This window comes from Sus scrofa, chromosome 9, assembly GCF_000003025.6.
Source record: "Sus scrofa isolate TJ Tabasco breed Duroc chromosome 9, Sscrofa11.1, whole genome shotgun sequence".
NCBI classification, from domain to species: domain Eukaryota; kingdom Metazoa; phylum Chordata; class Mammalia; order Artiodactyla; family Suidae; genus Sus; species Sus scrofa.
In genome coordinates this window covers 8,366,183-8,390,977 of record NC_010451.4, presented here as the reverse complement: position 1 = coordinate 8,390,977, position 24,795 = coordinate 8,366,183, and the positions used below count along the sequence as shown (strand labels likewise).

Genomic DNA, 24,795 nt, shown 5'->3' with positions numbered 1-24,795 from the left:
TTAAAATGCATGGATCCTCCAAAACTACAATTCAGAAAGATACATGCACCCCTATGTTCGGAGCAGCACTATTCACGATAGCCAACGCATGTACACAACCTCAAAGTCCATTAACAGATGAGGTACGTATATGCAATGGAATACTACACAGCCATAAAAAAAGAACAAAATCACATCATTTGCGACAACGTGAATGGACCTAGAGATCATCTCAGTAAGTGAAGTCAAAGAAAAAGACAAATACCATATGATATCACTTTTATGTGGAATCTAAAATATGACACAAATGAACTTAACTATAAGAAATAGAAACAGGCGTTCCCTTGTGGAACAGCAGGTTAAGGATCTGACATTGTCACTGTAGCAGCTCCAGTCAGCAGCAGTGGTGTGGGTTCAGTCACCGGCCCGGGAACTTCCACATGCTGTGGGGCAGCAAGAAAAGGGGGCCGGAGATAAAGAAATCTGTGGAGACAAAGTAGAGGAGTGATTTCCTGGGCTTGGAGGTGACACTGTTGAGGTGAAGGAGGATACCTGGGGGGGGGGGGGGGCTAATCAAATGTTTTAAAATTGATTGTGATGACTGATATTTGCGTAACTGTGAAGACACTAAAAACCTTTGAATTATACTCTTCAAATAGGTACTCTTTAAATTGTATGGTATGGGAATTACATCTCAATAAATCTTTATTTAAAACAAAAACAAAAAGACCCCTTGGAGTTCCCGTCGTGGCTCGGGGTAACGAACCCAGCTAGTATCCATGAGGATGCAGGTTCAATCCCTGGCCTCTCTCTATGGGTTAAGGATCTGGCGTTGCTGTGGCTGTGGTGTAGGCCGGCAGCAGTAGCTCCGGTTCAACCCCTAAGCCTGGGAACTTCCATATGCCACGGGTGCAGCCCTAAAAAGCGAAAAAAACAGACTCCTAAGTGTCCCCTCCTCACAGGAAGTACATGTGTGAAGTCTCGAGCACACAGCAGACACCAAGAAATGAGTTACCGGGTTTTTGTTTTTAGTATTTTTAGGGTCGCATCCTCGGCATATGGAGGTTCCCAGGCCAGGGATTGAATCAGAGCTGTAGCTGCCGTCCTATACCACAGCCACAGCAACACCGGATCCTCAACCCACTGAGCGAGGCCAGGGATAGAACCTGCAACCTCACGGTTCCTAGTCAGGTTTGCTTCCACTGCACACAACAGGAACCTCTAGAGTTATCATTGTTATTGGGAGGAAGCCCGGGAGAGCCCTGCCCAGCCTCCCGTGGGAGGCCTGACCTTGGGCCTCAAAAGCGACAGGTCCCAACCTATCTATCCCTTTATCACCCCAGCTGGCTCCTCTGTCATCAGCCAGAAGGTGCGATTGTCAAGAACCCCAAGTCGAGGAGCGGGGGCAGACCTGGCGCTCTGACCTTTCCCCTCGCCTCCAGTCAAGTGATCGGGCTGTCAACGAGCTTCTCCTGGGTAAGGTTTCAGGTCAGCCGCGGAGTATAAAAAGGCGTGCCAAGCCAGAGGCCGCAGAGACGGCCGGCACAGGGCACTCGGGTCCCTGCTGCCGCCTCCTGGGGTGGAGCCCTGAGGAGCCTCAAGGAGGCCCTGCGCTTCCCCCGCCCCGGCCGGACTGGTAAGACCCCGCTCCCCACCCCGCAGCCCCCTCCCGGCAGGGGTCCCCGGCCACCGCAGGACAGAGCCCCTAGGGACTGAGATGAGGGACCGGCAGCCCTGAGGGGGGCACTGCAGTCCCAGCTCCCGTGTCTCTCAGCCAGGACTCGCCTGCGCCTGGCTCTGCTGGCTGCCGCTGCTGTGATTTTGCAGATCCCCACAAATAAAATGACTTTCTCCTTCGTCTGGCCCAGGGTCCCCAGGATGCCTCTGGAGCATAAAGCCCTTGCCCCACGAGGACCCCTTTCCTGAGTGGGGGGTGGCAGACCCCCCAGCTCTGCTCAGACAGCATCCTCAGCGGGGATGCCCTGGAGGTTGGCCAGGAGGGTGGGCTCGGGGCTGCCCCGACAGACGGAGGACTTGTTTCTAACGCAGATTCCCAGGCCCCGGCTCAGACCTGAATGGGGACCTCGGGCTGAGGGCCAAGAATCTGCTCTGTAAACAGGCAGCTCCAGGGATCCTGAGCACTCCCTGAAGTCTGAGACTCTGGGCAGCGGAACAGGCACAGGTGCCAGACAGACCTGGGCTCCAGTCCCAGCTCCGTCGCGTTAGCCTTAGCCGAAGCCACCAAAGCCCGGGACTCTTGTTCATGAAGCAGGAACAACCACGGCCACTGCCCGGGAGCCTTTCTATAACGGGGTTGAAGGAGTCAATGCCTGCGAAGCCCCCAGTGCGGTGCCCGGTGCAGGAAGCACTCAGCAGACATCCCCGGGGCACCGCTACTCCAGGCCCTGCAGGGACGAACCCCCTGAGCCCCCATAGAGAGCAGCTGGGGTCTTCCCTCTGCATGTCTCCTGTGCCAGTGGCGAAGGTCTGCCGGCTGCTAGGGCCCCCCACCACCGAGTCCTGGTCAGGAGAGTGGGAGCACTGGCCTAGGGCCTCCCCCGACCCTGCCAGTCTGGAGCCCCCCTCGCCTGAGCCCTTGTCTAGCCACTGCGCCACCGCCCATGGGGCTCAGGGCTCAGGACGGCCACCGCACAGGTGGCTGCTACAGCCCCGGCTGCACCAGCCCATCGACCTCACAGGTCCCCGAGCCTCCAGCAGCTCCCTTCCAGCTCATCCTTGCCGCCGCCGCCGCCGGCACCGACATGACCCAAACAGGCCTGACGCTGTCATTCCTCCCTGAGAACCACCAACCCGGCTGGCATTCTCACTAGATCAGGTGCAGCCTTGGCAATCGAGGCCCCCCACAAAGAACACCACGGGCACCCCAGATCTTGTTGCCCAGCAAGCGGGGTCCCTTGGTCACCAGATCCTCCCTGGGCCCTCAGGGGAGTGATAGCATCAGAATGACACTCGCACTCTAGCTAGTCCTCAGCCAGAAAATCTCCCCCTCATTTGCTGTCCAGGTCTAATATTCCAGAATCGGTATACAATTTTATTTTATAGGTCAGTGACCATCAAAGGCACAAATCATTATCTGTAAATTATATCTCAATTTAAAAATTTTTTTAAATAAATATAAAATGTTCAGTGCAACCTTGTGCTAGGAAAGATCAAAATAAAAGCACCCCCTTCCTTGGGGCAGGACTCAAAAGGTGTCCTTTGGATAATTCTATACCTGTTTTCCTGAAAATAAGCTCCTTTGGGGCAAGGGCCAAGCATGATTCATCCCGTATCTTTCCTTCCAGCCATAAAGGCAGTAAAATAGCTAGTCATTAAGATAGTCACTCACACCTTAGCATGAATTAGAACATTGGCGCCTTCTTAACAACAGACTTGTCTGGGGAAAGGTGACAGCAAACCTAAGAGTCCAGGGAGCCATGTGGGTGAAGAGACAGCACAGGGAGAACCAGAGTTGTAGACAGTGGCCCTTAAAGAAGCCTCATGTGATGACCCTTTTCCTTTGGCAGCTAATTTCCCACTGGTCAACAGGTTATCCCCATTTACCCAAGAGAGGTTAAATGATATACCCACGGTCTCATCACCCATTAGTAAGCCATGAAGACAGGGCAGGAGCTCAGGGCTCCGAGCCCCAGGACCAGAGTTCTCCTGTTGCTGTAGAGAAGGGGGCGGACGTGCTGCCCCCTTCACAGCTCTGTGGGATGGGCCCTGGCTCCAGGGGTGAGAATGCTGAAGGGTCCAGGATCCCCGCACAGGGGGAGGGAGTGTTGTGACCTGGGGTCCCAGCGGGTGTGACCCACTAAGAGGTCAGCACTACAGGCCTGATGCCCAGCAGCCCGGGGTTACAGGAACACAGGGCTGCCCGGGACAGGTGTGCCAGCCTCCCAAAGAAAGCAGGGCTCCGCCAGGCCCCTCCGGTAAACACAGCCCTGCTCCACCAGCAGCAAGATGAAGGCAGGCACGGTGCCCACCTAGGGGCAGGGAGGGAGTTCAGTCCCTCCACCAAGGCTGACCCTCCTCTGTCTGAGAAGTTCATCCCCTTTGGCTGTGAAGATGCCCGCAGAGGGGTGAGGAAGGAAAGATCACGCGCTGGGTCAGCGGCGGGACCCCTCTGCCGCCGCCCCCTGAGCCCTGGGGAGGCCCAGCAGCAGCAGGGCCCAGGGCCCGACCCCCACCGCGCCTCCCACCACCGCAGAGCAGCAGCCTGCGGGTCCCACGCTGCCGTCCCAGAAGAATCGTCTTTAGTGACGAAGAAGGAAGCTTATGTTTTACAGAAATAAGAGTATATTCAGGCAGACTTGGGGGAGCGAAAACCCTTCACCCAAGACAGCGAGCGGCTTAACTGCGCCCTGAGGCGTGTTGATTTTGTTGATTTGGGTGGAAGGACCTCAGGTGATGAGACAGCAGGGCCCCCCCACACCTCAGGGAACAGCCTCTCCAGCAAGCCGCTCACTGCTGGGGAAGGAGAATGGGGCTGGGATGCAGGGTCAGAACCTGGTCTGTCCCAACCAGAGCCAGTGTAGACCAAGCTCTGGGCAGAGGCTGGGGGAGGATGGCGAGAGCTACGGGAGGAAAGCCCCATTCTTACACGTCGAATCCACAGGGCAGGGCCAGTCCCCTGCTGGTGCTGCGGGAGCCGGGGGACCGTCCCAGAAGCCCGGGCTCCGTGGCTCGGCTCCTGCAGCCTCCCCCGCACGGAAGCCCAGGCCGGGCAGCTCTCCTGGAACCTCCCTGCTGGGCCCTGGGGGACCTGGCAGAGCCCCTGGGACATGGTGGGCCTGAAGCCTCCCGAGGTGCCGCCCACGACGGCTGTGAAGCTTCTGGGGCGGGCACCGCGGCCTGCTTCGCCGACCTCCTCACCTTCCCACTGGACACGGCCAAGGTCCGCCTGCAGGTAGGTGCCCTTTGGCCAAAGGTCACTGTTCCCAGAGGGGAGGGGTCGAGTCCGCCACCAGGGCCCCCGGGCCCTCTGCCTGCTGGTCCTCAAGAAGGGCCCTGAGCAGCCCAGTCGCCCCGCGTCCCACTGCCCCATCACCATCGCCCAAGACCAAAGGAGCTTAACTCCTTGGCTTGACGAGCCAGGTCCCCCCTTGCCCTGCTCTGTAAACCATAAAGTGAAGTCCACACAAGGAAGCTCTCTGGGAGCTTGGACAAGCCACTGACGACTCTCAGTGAGCAAACGACACCGCCCTGCCATGCTCCCTAAGGATCAAATGCCACACCATGTCCATCTAAAAGCTGGAAACTGACACCAGTCTGGTTTTTTTTTTTTTGGTCTTTTTCAGGGCCACACCCATGGCATATGGAGGTTCCCAGGCTAGGGGTCCCATTGGATCTGTAGCCACCTGCCTACACCACAGCCACAGCATCTCAGGATCTGGGCCACATCTGCAAACTACACCACAGCTCACAGCAACACCAGGTCCTTAACCCACTGAGCGAGGCCAGGGATTGAACCTGCGTCCTCATGGATGCTAGTCAGGTTTGCTAACTGCTGAGCCAGGACAGGAACGCCACGAACCTGTCATTTTTACTGGGATGCGACCCTGCGATCACGCTGGTCTGAGGTCCAGCCCCGTCCACCCCCACTCAGCTCCTTACTGCAGGGTGTGTCCCTCAGATCCAGGGGAGAACCAGGCGGCCCGGAGCGCCCAGTACCGCGGGGTGCTGGGCACCATTCTCACCATGGTGCGCAACGAGGGCCCCCGCAGCCCCTACAACGGGCTGGTGGCCGGCCTGCAGCGCCAGATGAGCTTCGCCTCCATCCGCATCGGCCTCTACGACTCCGTCAAGCAGCTCTACACGCCCAAGGGATCGGACCGTGAGTGCGGGGGGTGGGGTGGGGGGCAGGATCCAGGCTGTGGGTCAGGGGCCAGGGCAGAGGGCAGGGCAGACTCAAGAGGCAGAGCTGGGCCACGGGAGGCTGGCACCAGACGCCCATGAGGAGCCTCGGCCTCCATCAAGGAGGCTCTGGAACCCTGGCCCTGGAGGGGCAGGCATGGGGCCGGGGCTGCCCCAAGGGACAGCACGAGGCCCAGGGACATGCTGGACAGCCGGACATGGTCCATCCCTCGCCTCTCCAGACTCCAGCATCACCACCCGGATTTTGGCGGGCTGCACCACGGGGGCCATGGCAGTGACCTGCGCCCAGCCCACGGACGTGGTGAAGGTTCGATTCCAGGCCAGCATACACGCCGGGCCCGGGAGCAACAGGAAGTACAGCGGGACGATGGATGCCTATAGGACCATCGCCAGGGAGGAAGGGGTCCGGGGCCTGTGGAAAGGTAGGTCCGGACTCCAGGCTGGGGGACTTCGGCAGCGCTTTCCCTTCCCAAGGGCTGACCGAGCAATGGGGAGCCCCCAGCAGGTCTACTCCTGCGATTCTAAACCAACACCCTAACCATCCCAGCATCCCTGCCACGCTGCCCTGAGTTCCCTTCAATGTGCCAACCCTTGGCCATGCACAGGGCTGCGAGGAGACAGAAATGAAGAGAGGCCGCCCTCGTGGCTCTCACAGTGACACAGAGGGGATGGGACGTGTCCAGGAGCAGCCGTTCCACGGGGCAGGACGTGCTGGGCTCACGTGGAGGCGCAGAGCCAGAGGTGGGGGGAAGCAGCTCAACCGCTGGACCTCAAAGGCCCCGTGGGCTCCCGGTGTGTGGAGATGGGAGGAAGGGGCGTGCCCAGCAAAGGCCTAAGGGGTGACAGCTGAGCACTGGCTAAGAACAGGCCACTGGGGGCAGCTGCCCAGAGGAGGGGGCTTGCTTCAGAGCAAAGCTGCAGGCTTCCCTACGTGTCTAAGTAGTGACCACCTCAATACATGCTGGAGTCTCTCCCACATGGGGCCAGGGCTCAGGAATCGTGCAGAAGCAGGGATCCACCTGCATCAGTCTTTTTTTGTTTGTTTGTTTGTTTGTTTTGCTTTTTAGGGCCGAACCTGCAGCATATGGAGGTTCCCAGGCTAGGGGTCGAATTGCAGCTACAGCTGCCCGCCTACACCACAGCCACAGCAACGCAGGATCAAAGCCGAGTCTGCAACCTACACCACAGCTCATGGCAACGCCACATCCTTAACCCACTGACAGAGACAGGGATCGAAGCTGCATCTTCATGGATATTAGTCGGGTTCATTTCCACTGAGCCATGATGGGAACTCCTCACAGCCTTACTTTCAGTGGGCCCTTCCCAGGGCCCAGCCCTCTTCTGAGACCAGGGTTTAGTCTTGATGCTCCAGGGGCCCTGCCAGGGTTTCATTCTGTCCCTATTCCAGGAGCCCAGCCTTCTTCTTCCCAAAAAAAGGCTGCCTTTTCTGGCTCTAGCCAGGTCTCCAGGAGGCACTGTTTTTCCTTTCTTTCTTTTTTCCACCCTGCAGCATATGGAGTTCCTGGGCCAGGGATCAGATCCAAGCCACACTGTGACCTATGCTGTGACACCACCCGATCCTTAACCCACTGTGCAGGGCTGGGGATCAGATCTGCATCCCGGTGCTCCAGAGACGCCTCCTATCCCATTGTGCCACAGTGGGAACTCCGAGACATAGTTTAATTTCAATAGATGTTGCATGTTATCCTCCAAAATGCTGCCCAAACAACCACAAGAAGGCCTCTTTGTCTCTAAGACAGACACGGATAATCTGAGCGCTTTTAAACATCCGGAAGCAAAGCGTGGGATCTACCTGACGTGGGCTCCTCTGAGACCACGTCCCCCAAACTGGGGCCTGTGACCTTGCAGCCGGGGGCCCACTTTTCCTCTTCCCCCCCTTTCCTGACAGGAATTCTGCCCAACATCACGAGGAATGCCATCGTGAACTGTGCCGAGATGGTGACCTATGATGTCATCAAGGAGAAGGTGCTAGACTACCACCTGCTCACGGGTGAGCCCCTGGGCTCCAGGCAGACTCCACAGCCCTCCCACAGCCCGGGGGGAACCTGGGCCCCCTGGAGTGGGCACCACCCACAGGCAACTGGGCTTTAGAAGGAGTAGGGGGAGGCAGAGCGCCCAGTCCAACACCCGGTCCATCATTCTGAAGACTAGGAAAGCAGCCGGGACAGGAGGCCAGAGACCTGGGCTCCGGGCTGGCACCGCTCATCCCTGAGCGCTGCGAGAGACTTAGAAAACCCGTCCTCATGCTCCGGGAATCCAGTGACATTAGGGACACACACACACACCCCAGAAAGCAAGGGCCCCTCCCTCTCCCAGCCGGATGTCTCCTCTTCCCCTCCCCCGATGCAGACAACCTGCCCTGCCACTTTGTCTCTGCCTTCGGAGCTGGCTTCTGTGCCACCGTGGTGGCCTCCCCAGTGGATGTGGTGAAGACCCGGTACATGAACTCGCCCCCCGGCCAGTACCAGAACCCTCTGGACTGCATGCTGAAGATGGTGACCCAGGAGGGCCCCACAGCCTTCTATAAAGGGTGAGCCCGCCTCCCCCTCCCGCCCTCTGTCCCCGCTTAGACTGTGCCTATCACGGTCCATCTCAAAAAGTGAACCAGGAGTTCCCGTCGTGGCTCAGCAGAAACGAACCTGACTAGTATCCATGAGGACGCAGGTTCGATCTCTGGCCCCGCTCAGTGAGTTAGGGATCCAGCATTGCTGTGAGCTGCAGTGTACATCACAGACGTGGCTCGGACCCTGCGTTGCTGTGGCTGTGGTGTAGACCGGCAGCTATAGCTCTGAGTCAACCTCCAGCCTGGGAACTTCCATATGCTGCAGGTGTGGCCCCGAAAAGAAAAATTGTAAAAAGTGGACCAAGTCTGATTTGCAAAGTCGGGGAGGCTTATCTGAGGGAAGGGTATCCAGGCATAGGTCAAAGTGCCATCAGCAACCACGCTGGATGGGGGAGAGGAGAGAGGTGGTTGGTAACCCTGACCCACTGCCTTCACGGTGAGTCACTGTCAGCAGCCCAAGGACCCAACGTGTTCATGCTTCCTTGCTTCATTTTTCACCCCCCACCGCACCTGCGGTGTGTTCAAGTTGCTAGACCAGGGATCGAATCCACAGCGCAGCCGCAGAGACCCCAGCCGCTGCAGTAACCATACTGATCCTTAACCTGCTGTGGCACCAAAAACTCCCTGATCTTGCTTCTTTGTCTTGGCTGTTCCCGTCCCTCAGCTCTGAATGCCTCTCCTACCTCTACATCGTAGCCATCCTTCCAGACTTGTTCAAATGCTGCCTCCTCCCCAACACTCTCAGGTGTAAATTTTCCCTTCCTGTGAATGTAATGCTTCCTCGATACCCTTTTCATGGTATCTACCGCTTCCTACCCTTTTGTTTGTTTTTGCTTTTTAAGGCCACATCCATGGCTTATGGAGGTTCCCAGGCTAGGGGTCGAATCAGAGCTGCAGCTGCTGGCCTACGCCACAGCCACAGCAACACCAGATCCTTAACCCACTGAGCGAAGCCAGGGATTGAACCTGCATCTTCATGGATGCTAGTCAGGTTCGTTAACAGCTGAGCCACGACGGGAACTCCACCACTCCCTACTTTATATTATTATAGCTTTTTTTTTTTGTCTTTTTGTCTTTTTGCTATTTCTTGGGCTGCTCCCGTGGCATATGGAGGTTCCCAGGCTAGGGGTCCAATTGGAGCTATAGCCACCAGCCTACACCAGAGCCACAGCAACTCAGGATCTGAGCCACATCTGTGACCTACACCCCAGGTCATGGCAATGCCAGATCCTTAACCCACTGAGCATGGCCAGGGATCAAACCCGCAACCTCATGGTTCCCAGTCGGATTTGTTAACCACTGCACCATGATGGGAACTCCACCAGTTCCTACTTTATATTATATATTCTAGCATTTTTTTTTTTTTTTTGTCTTTTTGCTATTTCTTTGGGCCGCTCCTGCGGCATATGGAGGTTCCCAGGCTAGGGGTCAAATCGGAGCTGTAGCCACCGGCCTACGCCAGAGCCACAGCAATGCAGGATCTGAGCCGCGTCTGCAACCTACACCACAGCTCACGGCAACGCCAGATCATTAACCCACTGAGCAAGGGCAGGGACTGAACCCGCAATTTTATGGTCCCTAGTCGGATTCGTTAACCACTGCGCCACGACGGGAACTCCTATTCTAGCATTTTTAAGTTGAAATTATCCTCCGTGCTAGAGGGCAAACTCCTGGCAGCGAAGGACTGGAGCTTATACGGTTGACCTTGAACGACACGAAGGTTAGGGGCACGGACCCCAGGCAGCTGAAAACACACGTACAACAACGACTCGCTGGCCCTCCCTGCATGCAGTTCCTCCACTTCGTCAGATTCCAGCAACTGCAGATCGTGTAGTATTTAGCATTTACTGTCGAAAGACAAGACCTGCGCCGTTCCAACCCGGGTGGTTCAAGGGTCAGCTGTACCCATCGCCCATGTCCCAGAGTCCCCACCTCCAGGCCATCACCCCGTAACGCAGGTACCCCTAAGTCACCGAGCATCAGGCCCTGTGCTGAGCATGTCACAGCTATTATCTCAACGCCCCCTGGACTGGACCGTGTTCTCCGCATTTACCGAAGGGACCGCGACTCAGGTCGAGAGACCTGTCCAGGTTCACAGACTCTTGGAGCAGCAGAGCCCAGGCTCAAACCCAGAAGGTCGCACGCCACCCCCACGAGCAAGGCAGCACCGCACGCTGAGCTCTCTGCGCAGCCCCCTCACCTCCACCAGGGAGGTCCGATGTCTGGCGCCCAGGGTTAGAGTAGACCCGACAGGCACACACGGTCTCAACCCTGGGATGGTGTCACAGAGCCGGTTCAGCCGACAGTTGTCCCCTGTAACCGCCCTGTCCCGCACGCTTCAGCTGTGGCCCCTTGTCTCGGGTGTTCTTTCCCTTGGCAGACATTCCCTCGGTGCCCCAAGGGGTTGGGCCCCGTGTGCGCGGAGCTTCCCGAGGATTTGCCGACAGGGGCCCCGGGAGCCTGTGCTGGGCTGCAGGTCCCTGCCGTCCTCGCGACGCCTCCGTGAGGCAGATGCCGTCCTGGTCCTCAAGGTACACAGCAGTAAACCGAGGCTGGGGAAGATGAAGCTCAAGGTCATAAAACTGAAACTGGTCAAGCTAGGATTTGAACCCAGGTCTGACCCTAGAGTTCAAATTCGTTGTCCCCATGCTACGCTCCCTGTGAGGAGCCCAGGCTGAGGCCTCACGGAGCGGCCTTGGTGGGAGGGAGGTTGTGGTGCCCAAATCAAGCCCCACAGGCCAAGACCAAGGAGCCAGGCAAGGAGAGGGGGTTACACCAGGGAGGAAGGGGGACGCGGGCACAGGAGCAGGAGGGTCAGGCTGGCAGGAGCCGAGAGGACCAGGAGGGGATCTGCAGAGAGCGAAGCGGACGAGGGCGGGTGGGACGCTCCCAGCTGCGCTGTCCCGGGACAGGGAGGCTCTCTGGAGAGTAGCTAAGCTTGCTGTCACCTGGGACCCCCTCGGGGCTGGCATTCAGGCTCTAAATGAGCCACTTAGGCTGTAAATGAGCCCAGAAATGGCCTGCGGTGGGGTGGAGTCAGGTGATTTTAACTGAGCTACTCAACCCGTTTCTCAACCTGTTACTGAACAACCCCCGCCCCACCGTCCCTACCCGATAGAACCGAGAGAATGAACCGTCTGCCACCGTCCCCCAGCTCACAATGCTGGTTTCCTTTTGTGATTCCAGCCTCTGCCCGAGTTCCCTCCGTAGAGGAGAAAAAGACCCCACGATCTCAGAAGATGCCCGGGACTGAGCCAGGGCAAAGCCTCGGGCTGTAACACCCAGAGAGGGGGGCGCGGGGTCCACCCCCCTGACCACGTGTCTCTTCCTCTCAGATTCACACCTTCCTTTTTGCGCTTGGGAAGCTGGAACGTGGTGATGTTTGTAAGCTACGAGCAGCTGAAACGGGCCTTGATGAAAGTCCAGATGCTGCGGGAATCTCCGTTTTGAGTAAGACAAAGCCACCTGGCGTTTCACGAAGGCAAAACCAGCCAAGGGGTGACAGGCGCCGCCGTGGGTCCGCGCACATAAGGCCACAGGCCCACCCGCATTTACACAACAGTCTACTTGCCGCCGACTCGGAAATAGGAGGAGGAGAACTGTGGTCTCCGGTGCTTCACCTTCAGGACACGTTCGTGTGGCACTGACAAGATGCTCAATAAATTATATTAATTTGTGAAACCCACTAGGATGGATGCCTAACATTTAGGCAAAAGAAGATAAACCAGAATGGATCCATATGGATAAAACAGACGTTTGCAAACTTCCGTCCCCTGGAAAACGATCAGGTGTCAACAGATAAGGCTGCAAGCCTGGGACAGGATTCAGACTCGATACACTTGGAAATCAGCCGAGTCTAGAGGGGCACTGCCAAAGCCACACAAGGCTTTCAACGGCAGCCTTCCGCTACCCACGGATCACCAGCCACATTTGCCATGTGTCTGCCTGGTAGAACCCACCAGGATTCCGGGATTCGGGAAAAGAAAAAGAGCAAAGCCAGCTCCTGTGACAAAGGAGCCCTGCTGGGCCGGCTGGGGCTGAGGCCGGGATGCTCGGGAGACCCGGAGGGTCAGGAGGGCGGGCTCGGCCTCCTCTCCCGTAAAATGGGAGCACAAAGCCCTCTCTCCTACCTCCCCTGGGGTGTCACGAGGATCAAGCGAGAAGCTGGGCAAGGAGGCGCTTTATAAAAGCTCCATGAAATGTGTATATAAGGACGAGGCCTTGGGAATGTTTTCGTCCGTCAGTGAGGCAGTGCCGGGGAAGAAGCTTTAGAAAGACACAGATGTCCAGAGGTCAGACCAAAGGAACCAGGGGCTGGAGGGGCAGTGGCCGGAGCCCCGCGCCCATGCGGCCTCCCCTCCCTGCTGGACTGAGGCACCTTGAAGGGTGTGGAGTTTGGGGACAAAGAGGTAAATGCTGGGCCCAGAGCCTCAAGTACCAGGACTCTGAATTTGGGGAAAAGGATTATGACTCAATAAAGGATGCGACACCTTGGGTGTGGGAATGAGAAGAGCCACTTTTCAGCCTTCTCTCTTTTTTTTTTTTTTTTATTTTTAGGGCTGCACCTGCGGCATATGGAGGTTCCCAGGCTAGGGGTCTAATTGGAGCTACAGCTGCTGCCCTACACCACAGCCACAGCCACACAGGATCCGAGCCAGGTATGCAACCTACACTGCATTTCATGGCAACATCGGATCCTTAACCCACTGAGCGAGGCCAGGGATCTAACCCGCAACCTCATGGTTCCTAGTCAGATTCGTCTCCACTGGGCCACAACAGGAACTCCGCCAGTCCTTTTCTACTTCTTAGCCTGTATGGCTTTGATGACAGAACTGGGTTCAAACCTCACCCCACACACACACACACACACCCAGCAACCTAACTGCGGGGAGTCCTTGTACTGTGGAGAAGGAGCCATGACAATCCGTCCTTGCAGGAAAAGCTCAGCAATGTCAGCCCTTCCCACTCGGACTCCTCCACACTCTGGGAAAGTGAATAGCCACTTACCCTCAATATTTTCCTAAACCTAAACCATAATTTGCAATCATCTGCATAAACTGGAAAGTTCCAACAAAAGCAAATAAAAGTTATTTTAATATCTGTCTTGGCTTTCAAATAAAACCCATACCTAAGACTGTCTCGGAGTTCCTATTGTGGCCCAGCATTTAGCAAACCTGACTAGCATCCATGAGCACACCAGTTCGATCCCTGGCTTCACTCAGTGGGTTAAGGATCCAGCATTGCCATGAGTTGTGGTGTACGTCGAAGACGAGGCTCGGATCCCGAGAGGCTGTGGCTGTGGCGTAGGCCGGTGGCCACAGCTCCGATTGGATCCCTCGCCTGGGAACCTCCATATGCCACAGGCGAGGCCCTAAAAAGAAAAAAAGACTGCTTCATGCTCACTTTGGCAGCACATAAACTAAAACTGAAACAATACAGAGAAGATTATCATGGCCCCTGTGCAAGGATGACATGCAAATTCATGAAGCGTCCACATTAAAAACAAAAACAAAACTTTCTCCTTCTTTAACCTGACAGCATTTGCAAGTCTTTTTTTTTTTTTTTTTTTTTTTTTTAGGGCCTCACCTGTGGCATATGAAGTTCCCAGGCTAGGAGTCCAATTAGAGCTGCAGCTGTCACGGCCACGCCAGATCCGAGCCACATCTGCAAACCACACTGCAGCTCGTGCCAGCGCCAGATACTTAACCCACTCCTTGAGGCCCCGGGATCTAACCCACATCCTCATGGATACTGGTTGGATTCTCAACCTGCTGAGCCACAATAGGAACTCCTGCAAATCATTTTTGTCTTTTTAGGGCCACACCCTCTGCACCTGAAGGTTCCCAGTCTAGGGGTCGAATCAGAGCTGTAGCCGCTGACCTACACCACAACCACAACACCAGATCTGAGCCTCGTCTGATCCAACGCCAGATCCTCAACCCACTGAGCAAGGCCAAGGATCGAACCTGTGTCCTCACATATGCTAGTCAGTTCCGTTTCTGCTGAGCCGCGATGGGAACGCCTCCTACAAATCATTTTTAAATTGCTGGTCTTGGTTTGTACATTCCCAGGGGCCAAGGACTAGGTCTTCCATGAACTTCTATGCAGTAATATTAACAAATCACCTACCCAGAGCAAAACATTCGGACGCTGCTGCCGAAAGAGAAGGAATAAACGCTTTTGAGAGAGATTTCGAGTGGAGTCAGAAGCCCATGACCTCCAACTTTGGGCCTTTGAGGAGGGGAAAATAAGGTTAGTGGGAGTTTTCTGGGCAAAATACTAGCTTTCTTTCTCCATTTCTTAAAGGCAAAGGTTGAGCCAAATGACCTATACCCACGATTCTAGGAACTAAGAGATGGCTTTTTCCAAGCCACAATCAGTCCCTACCTTATCCTGCCCCTAATTTTGCCACCAGGAACCAGCGATGCAAACTCACCAGGGATGCGAACTCTGGAGAAGGCCCACGCGGGGAAGGCACGCCAAGCACCCACGGACCCCTACCCCCACCAGCTCACTCAGAATGTTACCACACCCAACTTGGGTCCACTCACCTGCCACAGTAAAGCCGATCTAGTGACACAGAGCCATGGGAAGGAAGGGGCCGTGTTTCTTGCAAGATGCTGGAGCTCGAAAAGCCCAAACTCCCTCGGGGCGGGGGGGGGGGGGGTAAGCAAAGCATTTTTAAAGACGAGGTGAGGGCGGGGCATCCCAGGGCACAGGATCCGCTGGTGCGCCTTCTCTGATTGGTTGATGGGTCGGTAATTGATGGGTCACAGGTGTTGACAGCCTCAGTCTTTAGGTCCTGGCTCCCTGCTTTTGGTCCTCAAGCAGTTAATCTCTTCCATGTGATGGGGTTTTAGCATCTAGAAAACAACGCAGGAAACGTGCCGTGCCGCAGGTGCTATGATCCAGGCCCTTCAGAGAAGAGCTAATAATGCCGAGAGCGTGGAGGGGGGTCTCTCCCAGGAAGACCCCAGAGGGTGCTGCTTTTCTTACAAAAAGAAATCTGCTTTTTCACAAACGCTTCTAGTCTATCAGGCAAAAATGAGGTATGTGGGCCCCTGACTTGGTCACACTGGTGACAGTGGAGAACTGACTTCACGGCAATCTTGTCAGTAAAGGTGTGTTTTCTTCAGGAGGAATGAAGGTTGAGTAAAGAAATATAATTATACCTCCCCAGAGAAGTTCGTGTGTCAGGACCCTTTGAACACAGATCCACGCGTGCGCTCTGCAAACGGAAGGCTCCATTGTGCAGCCATTTGAATCCACACACGGCACGAGGTGCTGCGGGGAACTAGGCCAGTCCCGCCAGAGGTCAGCAGGGTAGCGGATGGTGAGGCAGGAAAGGCAACTAAACCACACAAATTGCTAAAAGCCACGGGAGAGAACGTCCAAGGCCTCACGATCAGAACACAGACGAAGGACACCTGACCTGGTTTGGGGGCCAGGAAGCGCCTTTGAACTTGACACCTAACGGGCAAGTAGGAGTTGGAATTCCCATCGTGGTTCAGCTGAAACGAATCTGACTAGCATCCATGAGGACGCAGGTTCAATCCCTGGCCTCGCTCAGTGGGTTAAGGATCTGGCATTGCTGTGGCTGTGGTGTAGGCTGGTGGCTACAGCTCTGATTGGACCCCTAGCCTGGGAACCTCCATATGCCATGGGAGTAGCCTAAAAGAAAAGACAAAAAATTTTTTTAAATAAATAAATGAGGACAAGTGGGAATTATCCAAGAGCAAGCATGGGGAGTGGAAAGCCATTCTAGGCAGAGGGAATGGCTCATACAAACGCCCAGAAAGGAACAAGCACAAGGGGCATTCAAATGTCGCCAGCTGTCAGTGAGGCCGGGCTGCAGATTGAAGGGAAGCAGTGGGGGATGGGGATGAAGGGGAAGACGGGGGCCTGGAAGGCTCTAGAAGCCACATACCATGGACTAAATATCGGCTCCCCCAAATTCATATGTTGAAGCCATAACCCCAAATCAGATGGAGGTTGGGCCTCTGGGAGAGAATTAGGTTTATTTATTTTTTTATTATTTATTATTTTTATTTATTTTTATTTACTTTATTTATTATTTTTATTTATTTTTATTTATTTTTTTGTGTGTGTCTTTTTGCTATTTCTTAGGCTGCTCCTGCGGCATATGGAGGTTCCCAGGCTAGGGGTCCAATCGGAGCTGCAGCCATTGGCCTACACCAGAGCCACAGCAACGCAGGATCCGAGCCCCAGCCAAAGCACAAAAATCATTTTCTGGCCTCTGAACCAAACCACCTGGATAGGGGCAGACTCAGCTGGCTCTGCCTTGGAGAGAGCTTTCTGGTAGGGAGTCAAAGGCACAGATGGTGTGGTATTTACTGCCCTGCCCTCTTCTGCTATTCCTTGTTTTTCCCATTTTTGGCCACACTGGTGGCATATGGAAGTTCCCAGGCCAGGGATCCAATCTGAGCTGCAGCTGAACTACACCACAGCTTCTGCAACCCAAGGTCATTAACGCACTGAGCCACAGCGGGAACTCCCTGTGATTTCTTAAGCACCTGCTGGGTCTGACAACCAAGGGGAGCACAGGAGCCCCTCCGACAGGCTCCCGCAGCCCTGGTCGCACTGTGCCCAGCTGTCTGATGACCCCACTAGCTGGCGAGCTCCTAAGGGGCATGAAGAGGGTCGTGTTTACAGTTATAGCTGCACCCTGAGCAGAGTGCCTAGACCATCGCCAAATAAATGAGCAAATGAACATTGGATTTTTGTAGTTAATTTTTAAAACGTGATAAAATGGACATAACATAAAATTTACCATCGTAACTATTTTTAACCATTTTTAAGAGCCCAGTCAGTGACATTAAGTACATTTATAATGTATAATCACCCACCCCCGGAACTCTTTTCATCTTGGAAAACTGAAACTCCACACCCGTGAAACAGTAACTCCCCATTGCCCCCTCCCCTGTAGCCCCTGGCAACCACCATTATACTTTTTTGGCTTTTTTTTTTTGGTTGGTTGTTTTTAGGGCCATGCCCTCGGCATGTGGACGTTCCCAGGCTAGGGGTAGAATACGAGCTACAGCTGCTGGCCGACACCACAGCCACAGCAACGCTGGATCCTTAACCCGCTGAGGAAGACCAGGGATCAAACCCACATCCTCACGGCTCCTAGTTGGACTCATTAACCCCTGAGCCACGAAGGGAACTCCTTGGCTTTTTCTGCTTTATGAAAGTTTATCAAGCTATGTACAGTTACGATTTGTGCACTGTTGAATATGTATTCATACTTCAATAAAAAGGTTACTTTAAAAGTGCACTTAGGCAGGGAACTGTATCTAGTCACTTGTGATGGAACATGATGGAGGATAATCTGAGAAAAAGAGTGTGTGTGTGTGTGTGTGTGTGTGTGTGTGTATGACTGGGTCACAGCGGGTACGCCTATCCTGTGCCACAACAGAAATTGACAGAACACTGTAAATCGACTATAATAGAAAAAATAACCTAAAAACAAAAAAGAAAAGTGCACTTAGGGAGTTCCCGTTGTGGCACAGCAGAAATGAACCTGACAAGTATCCATGAGAATATGGGTTCGATCCCTGGCCTTGCTCAGTGGGTTAAGGATCCAGCATTGCCATGAGCTGTGGTGTAGGTCGCACCTGGAGCTCGGATTTGATCCCTGGCCCGGGAACTTCCATAGGCTGTGGGCATGGCAAAACATTTTTAAAAATTAAAGTGCACTTAACTTGCAGAAGAGACCACTTGTGATATGGAAGGAGTGTGTGTCTGTCTGTCTGCATCTGTGTATCCGCGTGTGTGGAAGGATGATAAGAAGTGCTGGCTGGTCAAAGAGCTGAGGAAAGGTGTCGCAGGAAAAGGGAACAAGCCGTCTGCAGGCCCCGTGGGCAGCAGCTCGGCAGATTCAAAGAACAGGAAAAAGGCCTGCACGCCTGGCGTGAAGTGAATGAAGAGACGAATGTGAGATCATTCATTTATTCATTCATCGGATATGTGAGAGCTGTGCCAGAAGCTGAGAAGTCAGAGGACGGCCAATTGTTCCAAAAGCTTGGCAGAGAAAGAAAGGGGAAAAAATAGCCACTGCACAAGGGGTAGGAAAGTCCTGAGGGTTCCTTTTAATTTATGCACAAATCTACACACAGAGTAGAAGAAAGGAAAGATTGAAGATGAGGGGGAAGGTCCTAGAAAACACAGAAGAGCACAGGCTAACAGGTACAGGCCGAAGGGATCCCTCTGGAAAGTACGGGCGGAACCTAGAAATAAAATAGAGCCGCGGGGAGGAAAATTTCCAATTGGAGAGAAGCAAAATGAAGGCATTCTCCAATGTTTTCACTGAAATTTGAGGAATGGTCACATTTGATGAGCTTTTTTTTTTTTTTTTTTTTGGCCGCACATGGCATGCATACGTTCCCAGGCCAGGGATCGAACCTGTGCCACAGCAGCAACCCCAGTCACAGCAGTGATAACACCAAGTCCCCAGCTGCCAGGCCACCAGGAAACTCCAAAGAATGATCACATAGGAGAGTAAATTCGTGGACCCAAAGATTTATTTACAAGCACGATTATTATTATTTTGTCTTTTTCGGGCCGTACCAGCAGCATATGGACGTTTCCTGACTCGGGGTTGAATCGGAGGTATACCTGCTGGCCTATGTCACAGCCTCTGCCAAAGCTTGTGGCAACACGGGGTCCTTGACCCAGTGATCGATACCAGGGATCCAAACCACATTCTCATGGATACCAGTCGAGTTCTTCACTGGCTGCGCCACAGCGGGTACGCCTATTAAACTATATTTTAAGAAAGAAAGAAAAAAAAACAGCTTTTAAAATAATCAGGAGTTCCCATCTCGGCTCAGCGGAAACGAACCTGATCAGGATCCATGAGGACGCAGTTTGGATCCCGGGCCTCATTCGGTGGGTTAAGGATGCAGCGTTGTCGTGAGCTGGGGTTAAGATCCCGCTGACACAACCCTTATAAGCAATTTGGATCTGTCTGCAGGATTCACAAAGCCCACTGCTTTCCTATTTGACCCAACACTTGCCTTTATAAGGATGGGAAATCGGGCACCAAAAGTTGGCACACTTTCACATAAGTGTCTGGACAGCTTCCTTACACAACTAGAAAAGGTTCCAAACCCTGGTGAACAAGTGCAGACTGCAGAGCGTATGGGGCGGGCGCTTACTCTGACAAACGCTGTCAGTCACGCGCCTACAGAGCCAGAACAACCCCGCTGTGGTTTTCTTCTGAATCTTACACTTCGAAAGCCTCCTGTGTTTGGTGTGGTTTGGTTTGGTTTGGGCCGTGCCTGCAGCGTGTGGAAGTTCCCAGGCCAGGCATCCATCCCTTGCCACAGGCTTCCTGCTGTGGCTCAGTGGTAGCGAACCGAACGAGGAAGCATGAGGACTCAGTTTGATCCCTGGCAGTGGGTTAAGGATCCAGTGTTGCCAGGAGCTGTGGTGTAGGTCGGGCTTGCAGGGACAAGGCCAGATCCTTAACCCACTACGTCTCAAGAGAACCCAGAAAGCCTTCTTGATTCGGACCCCGTGACTTGCAGCAGAGGTCTAAACAAAATCACACGTCGCTTGTTTCCGTGGCTCCTCTCACAAATGAATACAGCCCGTCAGCAATAGTCCCCCTGAGACTATGAGACCAGTTACCCACTGCTCAGAGGTCACGGCCCCATGTCTGACTGGCCAAAGGCATAAGACATCAAAACCCAGCAGATATTTTTCAAGGCTAATATTGAGCGTTAATAATGTTTCAGAGTTATCATCCTAAAGTAATTCCTACTTCAGATTAGCTCCAGTGTTAAATGATGGGATGAGAAAAACATCCCATTTATTAAAAGAGAGCTCCAAGGAAAGTCTGCTTGTGTCAGGATCAGCAATCACAAACCCCTGCAGATACTAAGGAATAAAGTAGGCTTGTAGGATTTCTGTGGATTTGTCACCCTGTCTAAGCTTCTCGTCAACATGTAAACAGATGCTCGGATGCTTCTGATGAGAGGGAGAACCTGGTTTCACTTATTTAACTTCCCGCTCAGAGTAAAAGAAAGTACAGAGTCATTTGAATCCATCACTGGGGAAGCAGCAACAAAACAACCCTGATGTTGCCACAACAGAAGTGACTGGTTTCCGCTTGAGCTGTGCTTTGAAATTCCACTGCTTAGCTCTGATCAGTGAGAAGTTAGTCGTAAAACCGCTACATAACCTTTGCAAGAAAAAAAAAGTAATAAAACGGCTACAAAACCTTTGCAAAAAAAAAAAAAAAAAAAAGCTTTCAAAGACTCTGATATTCTAGCAGAAAATATATATGCTTTGTTCCCGCATTCAAGGAAGACGCTTCCACACTGAATACTTACACACAGGCCGCGTTTTCAAGTGTGTCTTACCATCTTATGTTGATATGAGAGTTCTGCTTCCTGTAAAGGTTGTAATATGTAGAAATGCCATCTTATCAGAATCAAAGAGAAGATCAGTTTCCTCCCTTCTCACGACTAATCTTCACTTGCAATAATTTAGTTACACCATGTGTTATTCCCACTTGGTGTCTTTTTTTCTTAGCGTTAGCTAGGATCTGGTGGTGCTTGTGGCTGTGGTGTAGGCCAGCAGCTGTAGCTCTGATTCGACTCCTAGCCTGGGAACTTCCATGCGCTGCAGGTGCGGACCTAAAAAGACCAAAAACAAAAACAAAAAACCATAAATCTCGTTTGTTTTGTTACCTACACTTTTGGGGCTGATGGAAAGTGATTTAACTCTTCCTGTGAAAGGACTTCTTTGGTATTTAGAACAGAAAGGGTACAAAATAATAAACAACCATTTTTGAGCGACGATATGATGAGGCATTAAGAAGTCCTGTGGATACCTAGAAATCATGTATGTCAGCTGAACTTTGTTGAAGGTATGCACATCAGCATAGTTGTATAATTTAACCTCGTTTTATAAGGTCTTAAGTTATTTTCTTTTTTAAATTAAAACAAAATTAAAAAAATTTTTTATAAGATCTTATAAAGATTCAGTGAGGGGTTCCCTGGTAGCTCAGCAGTTCTGAGTGTAATGCGTGCAGACAAAACAAACCAACAAACAAAAAATCAATGACATTTCATGGGAAGTTTGGCCAAAAGGATGTTATCGTGGTCTGATGTGAATTTCTTTTGTTGTTTCTCTTGAGCTCTTGTCTCTTTTTTATTTTGGCAGTAGCATTATTGAAATATAATTCATATATCACACAACTCATCCATTTGAAGAGTAAAATTCAATGCTTTTTAGTATATTCAGAATGCTGCAACGATCACCATGGTTTATTTTATTATTATTTTTTTTATTTCTTTTTTTTTTCAGGGCCGCACTCACAGCATATGGAGGTTCCCAGGCTCGGGGTCTAATGGAAGCTATGGCTACTGGTCTATGCCACAGCAGCACCAGATCTGAGGCGAGACTGACCTACACCACAGTTCACGGCAACACCAGCCTTAGCCCACTGAGCGGGGCCAGGGATCGAACCTGAAACTTCATAGATACTAGTCGGGTTTGTTCACCACTGAGCCATGGCAAGAATTCCCCTGCTAACATCTCGATTTAAGAATTTTGGGGGCATTCTCCAGTGGTGCAGTGGGTTAAGGATCCGGTGTTGTCACTACAGTGGCTTGGGTCAGTGCTGTGATGCAGGTTTGATTCCTGCCCTGGGAAGTTCTTTATGCTTGAGGCAAGGCCAAAAAAAAAAAAAAAAAAAAAAAAAGGGAATTTTTGTTTAGTTTCTATACCAACTAACATAAAATTGATTTATTGAATTTGATGTTTGCAAGCTGCATTTTGATTTCCGGTTAGAATTACACATTAGAAGCATTGAGACTCTGCCTTCAGATCAAAATGCTCTAGTGATAAACCTACTATGAAGACACAGTTTTAGGCAAACTAAATATTGTATTATGCCAGTATAATTTTAAAGATAACTGAATAATTTCAAAGGCTTTAAAAAGTCATTTGTTCTTTCAATATTTCAAATGTTAAGTAGAATAATTGGAATCACTTTTGAGAGTTTCCGAGTTATCTTCCTTAGGAAGTTTATGTCGTATGATAGTTTACTTCCTCTGTAGGGTACTTGTTTACAGTTTAAAACTGTAGCCAAATTAAGCAAACAAAAATGTGGAAAATAGAGACTTTGGGAATGTCATAACCTAAATATTTTTACTGATAATTTTTTTTGTTCTTTATAAAACCGTAGGTGTATTTTAACCTACTTCTATAAATATGTCTTTCTGAAAACTGTTGCTACCACCATGTGTTCAATAGTGTGGCCTATTTATAGGATTAAATATTTTGCATCAGGTTACCTGTGGCTTGGTCAGTGATATATTTAGGGTAAACATAACAATATTTAGTTTTCTACTTTGTCTTACATGAGCTAGAAATATACGCTATGCTTATCTATATAAGGAGAACTAATATATATTCTGATGGTTAATTTTATGTGTCACCCTGTCAGGGTCACAGTGCCCAGAAATATGGCCAAACATTCTGGAGGTTTTGTGAAGGTATTTTCTGGATGAGATTAACATTTAAATCAGGAGTTCCCCATCGTGGCGCAGCAGAAACGAATCTGACTAGTTACCATGAGGTTTCAGGTTCGACCCCTGGCCTCGCTCAGTGGGTTAAGGATCTGGCATTGCTAGGAGCTGTGGGGTAGGTCACAAACGTGGCTCGGATCCCACATTGCTGTGGCTGTGGTGTAGGCCGGCAGCTGTACCTCCGATTCGACTCCTAGCCTGGGAACCTCCATATTCCACGGGTGCAGCCCTAAAAAAGCAAAAACGAACAAACAAAACAAAAAAACCCATATTTAAATCAGTGGACTCTGAGTAAAGCAGATTACCCTCCATGCTTAAATGGGTTTCATCCAATCAGTTGAAGGCTTGAATAGGACGAAGACTGACCTCCCCCAAACCGGAAGGAATTCTACCAGAAGGTTGCACTTGGACGTGAATTGCAACTCATCCCCGAGTCTCTAATATGCAGGTCTAAGCTATGTATTGTGGGCTTGACGATCCTACAAAACTGCATGAGCCAACACCTTTTTATTTATTTTATTTATTTTTCGGGGGGCCACACTTGTGGCATATGGAAGTTCCCAGGCTAGGCGTCAAATCGGAGCGGTAGCCAGTGGTCTACTCAGAATCTGAGCCACATCTTCGACCTACACCACAGCTCCTGGCAACACTGGATCCTTAACCCACTGAGCAAGCCAGGGATCAAACCTGTACCCTCATGGATACTAGTCAGATTCATTTTCTCAGAGCCACGATGGCAACTCTGAGCCAACTCCTTTTTTAAAGAAATCAGTCTTTGAAGTTTCTGCTGTGGTGCAGCAGGTTAAGGATCTGGCCTTGTCGCCGCGAAAGCACAGGTTCATCTCCCGCTGAGCACAGTGCATTAAGGATCCAGCAATGCTGCAGCTTGTGGCACAGGCAGCTCAGATTGGATCCCTGGCCCAGGAATTTCTTTATGCCGCAGGTGGGTCAAAAAAAAAAATCTCTCTAGACTCACAGACAGAGAACACAAACTTATGACTACCAGAAGGGAAGGGTGGAGGAATAAATTAAGAGGTTGAGATCCACATACACCACACTACATCAAATAAATAACCAACAAGGACCTACTGTACGGCACAGAGAATTACACTCGATATTGTATAATAACCCCTAAGGGAAAAGAATCTGAAAAAATATATAAAACTGACACACTGCGCTGTAACCTGAAAATAACACGGCATTATAAATCAGCTATGACAGCTTCTCAGCCTTTTGGCTAAGATCAAGTGCAAATCCACTATAGTCAATTTAAAAAAATCCCTCTTTATACACACACACACATCCTGTTGGTTGTGTTGCTCTGGAGAACCCTACTAACATACATATTCACATGAAAACGTCTAATCTCTGTGATTCATTCATTCATTCCAAAGAATGTCACCTGCCGTAACAGTAAACAAAGAATGCTTCGGCCAGCAAGCCGTCAGCCACTGCAGCCACCCCCAAAGGTGCGCGCTCCGCGGGGATTCAGGATCCTGGCCTGATAGTGACAGGGCACATCAAAAGAACTGAGTCCAGATGGAAGGTACACAAACGTAGGGGCCCAGCGTCTGAGGGCCAACAGAGACTATTACTCAACAGTCTATGTTCCACACGCACGCGCTTGTGCAGCCATTGGACACAATTACCGGCTGTTTACATATCTGAACCCCTATAAGACCCCTCAGCTACCTGAGACCAAACCGGGTCGGCACATCTCCCACTGGCCCTTTCTCAGGCCGGGGCTTAAGCATGCAGCAGGTCCAGGCCTTCTCCCTGCCAGCGTGCCCC

At 51.9% G+C, this 24,795-nt stretch overlaps 1 protein-coding gene and 1 long non-coding RNA gene across 2 annotated transcripts; both read left to right on the top strand.

Annotated features, from left to right (window-relative positions):
• UCP3 (uncoupling protein 3) lies at window positions 1,526-12,955 on the top strand. Its single transcript, NM_214049.1, is given in 9 exon segments — window positions 1,526-1,615; window positions 4,601-4,821; window positions 4,824-4,891; window positions 5,618-5,624; window positions 5,627-5,818; window positions 6,081-6,281; window positions 7,769-7,870; window positions 8,230-8,410; window positions 11,779-12,955. Coding segments are annotated over 8 exon segments (921 nt in total). The 5' UTR covers window positions 1,526-1,615; window positions 4,601-4,766; the 3' UTR covers window positions 11,894-12,955.
• LOC110255396 lies at window positions 14,384-15,460 on the top strand. Its single transcript, XR_002335529.1, has 2 exons — window positions 14,384-14,695; window positions 14,859-15,460. It is a non-coding gene; the product is annotated as an uncharacterized LOC110255396 (long non-coding RNA).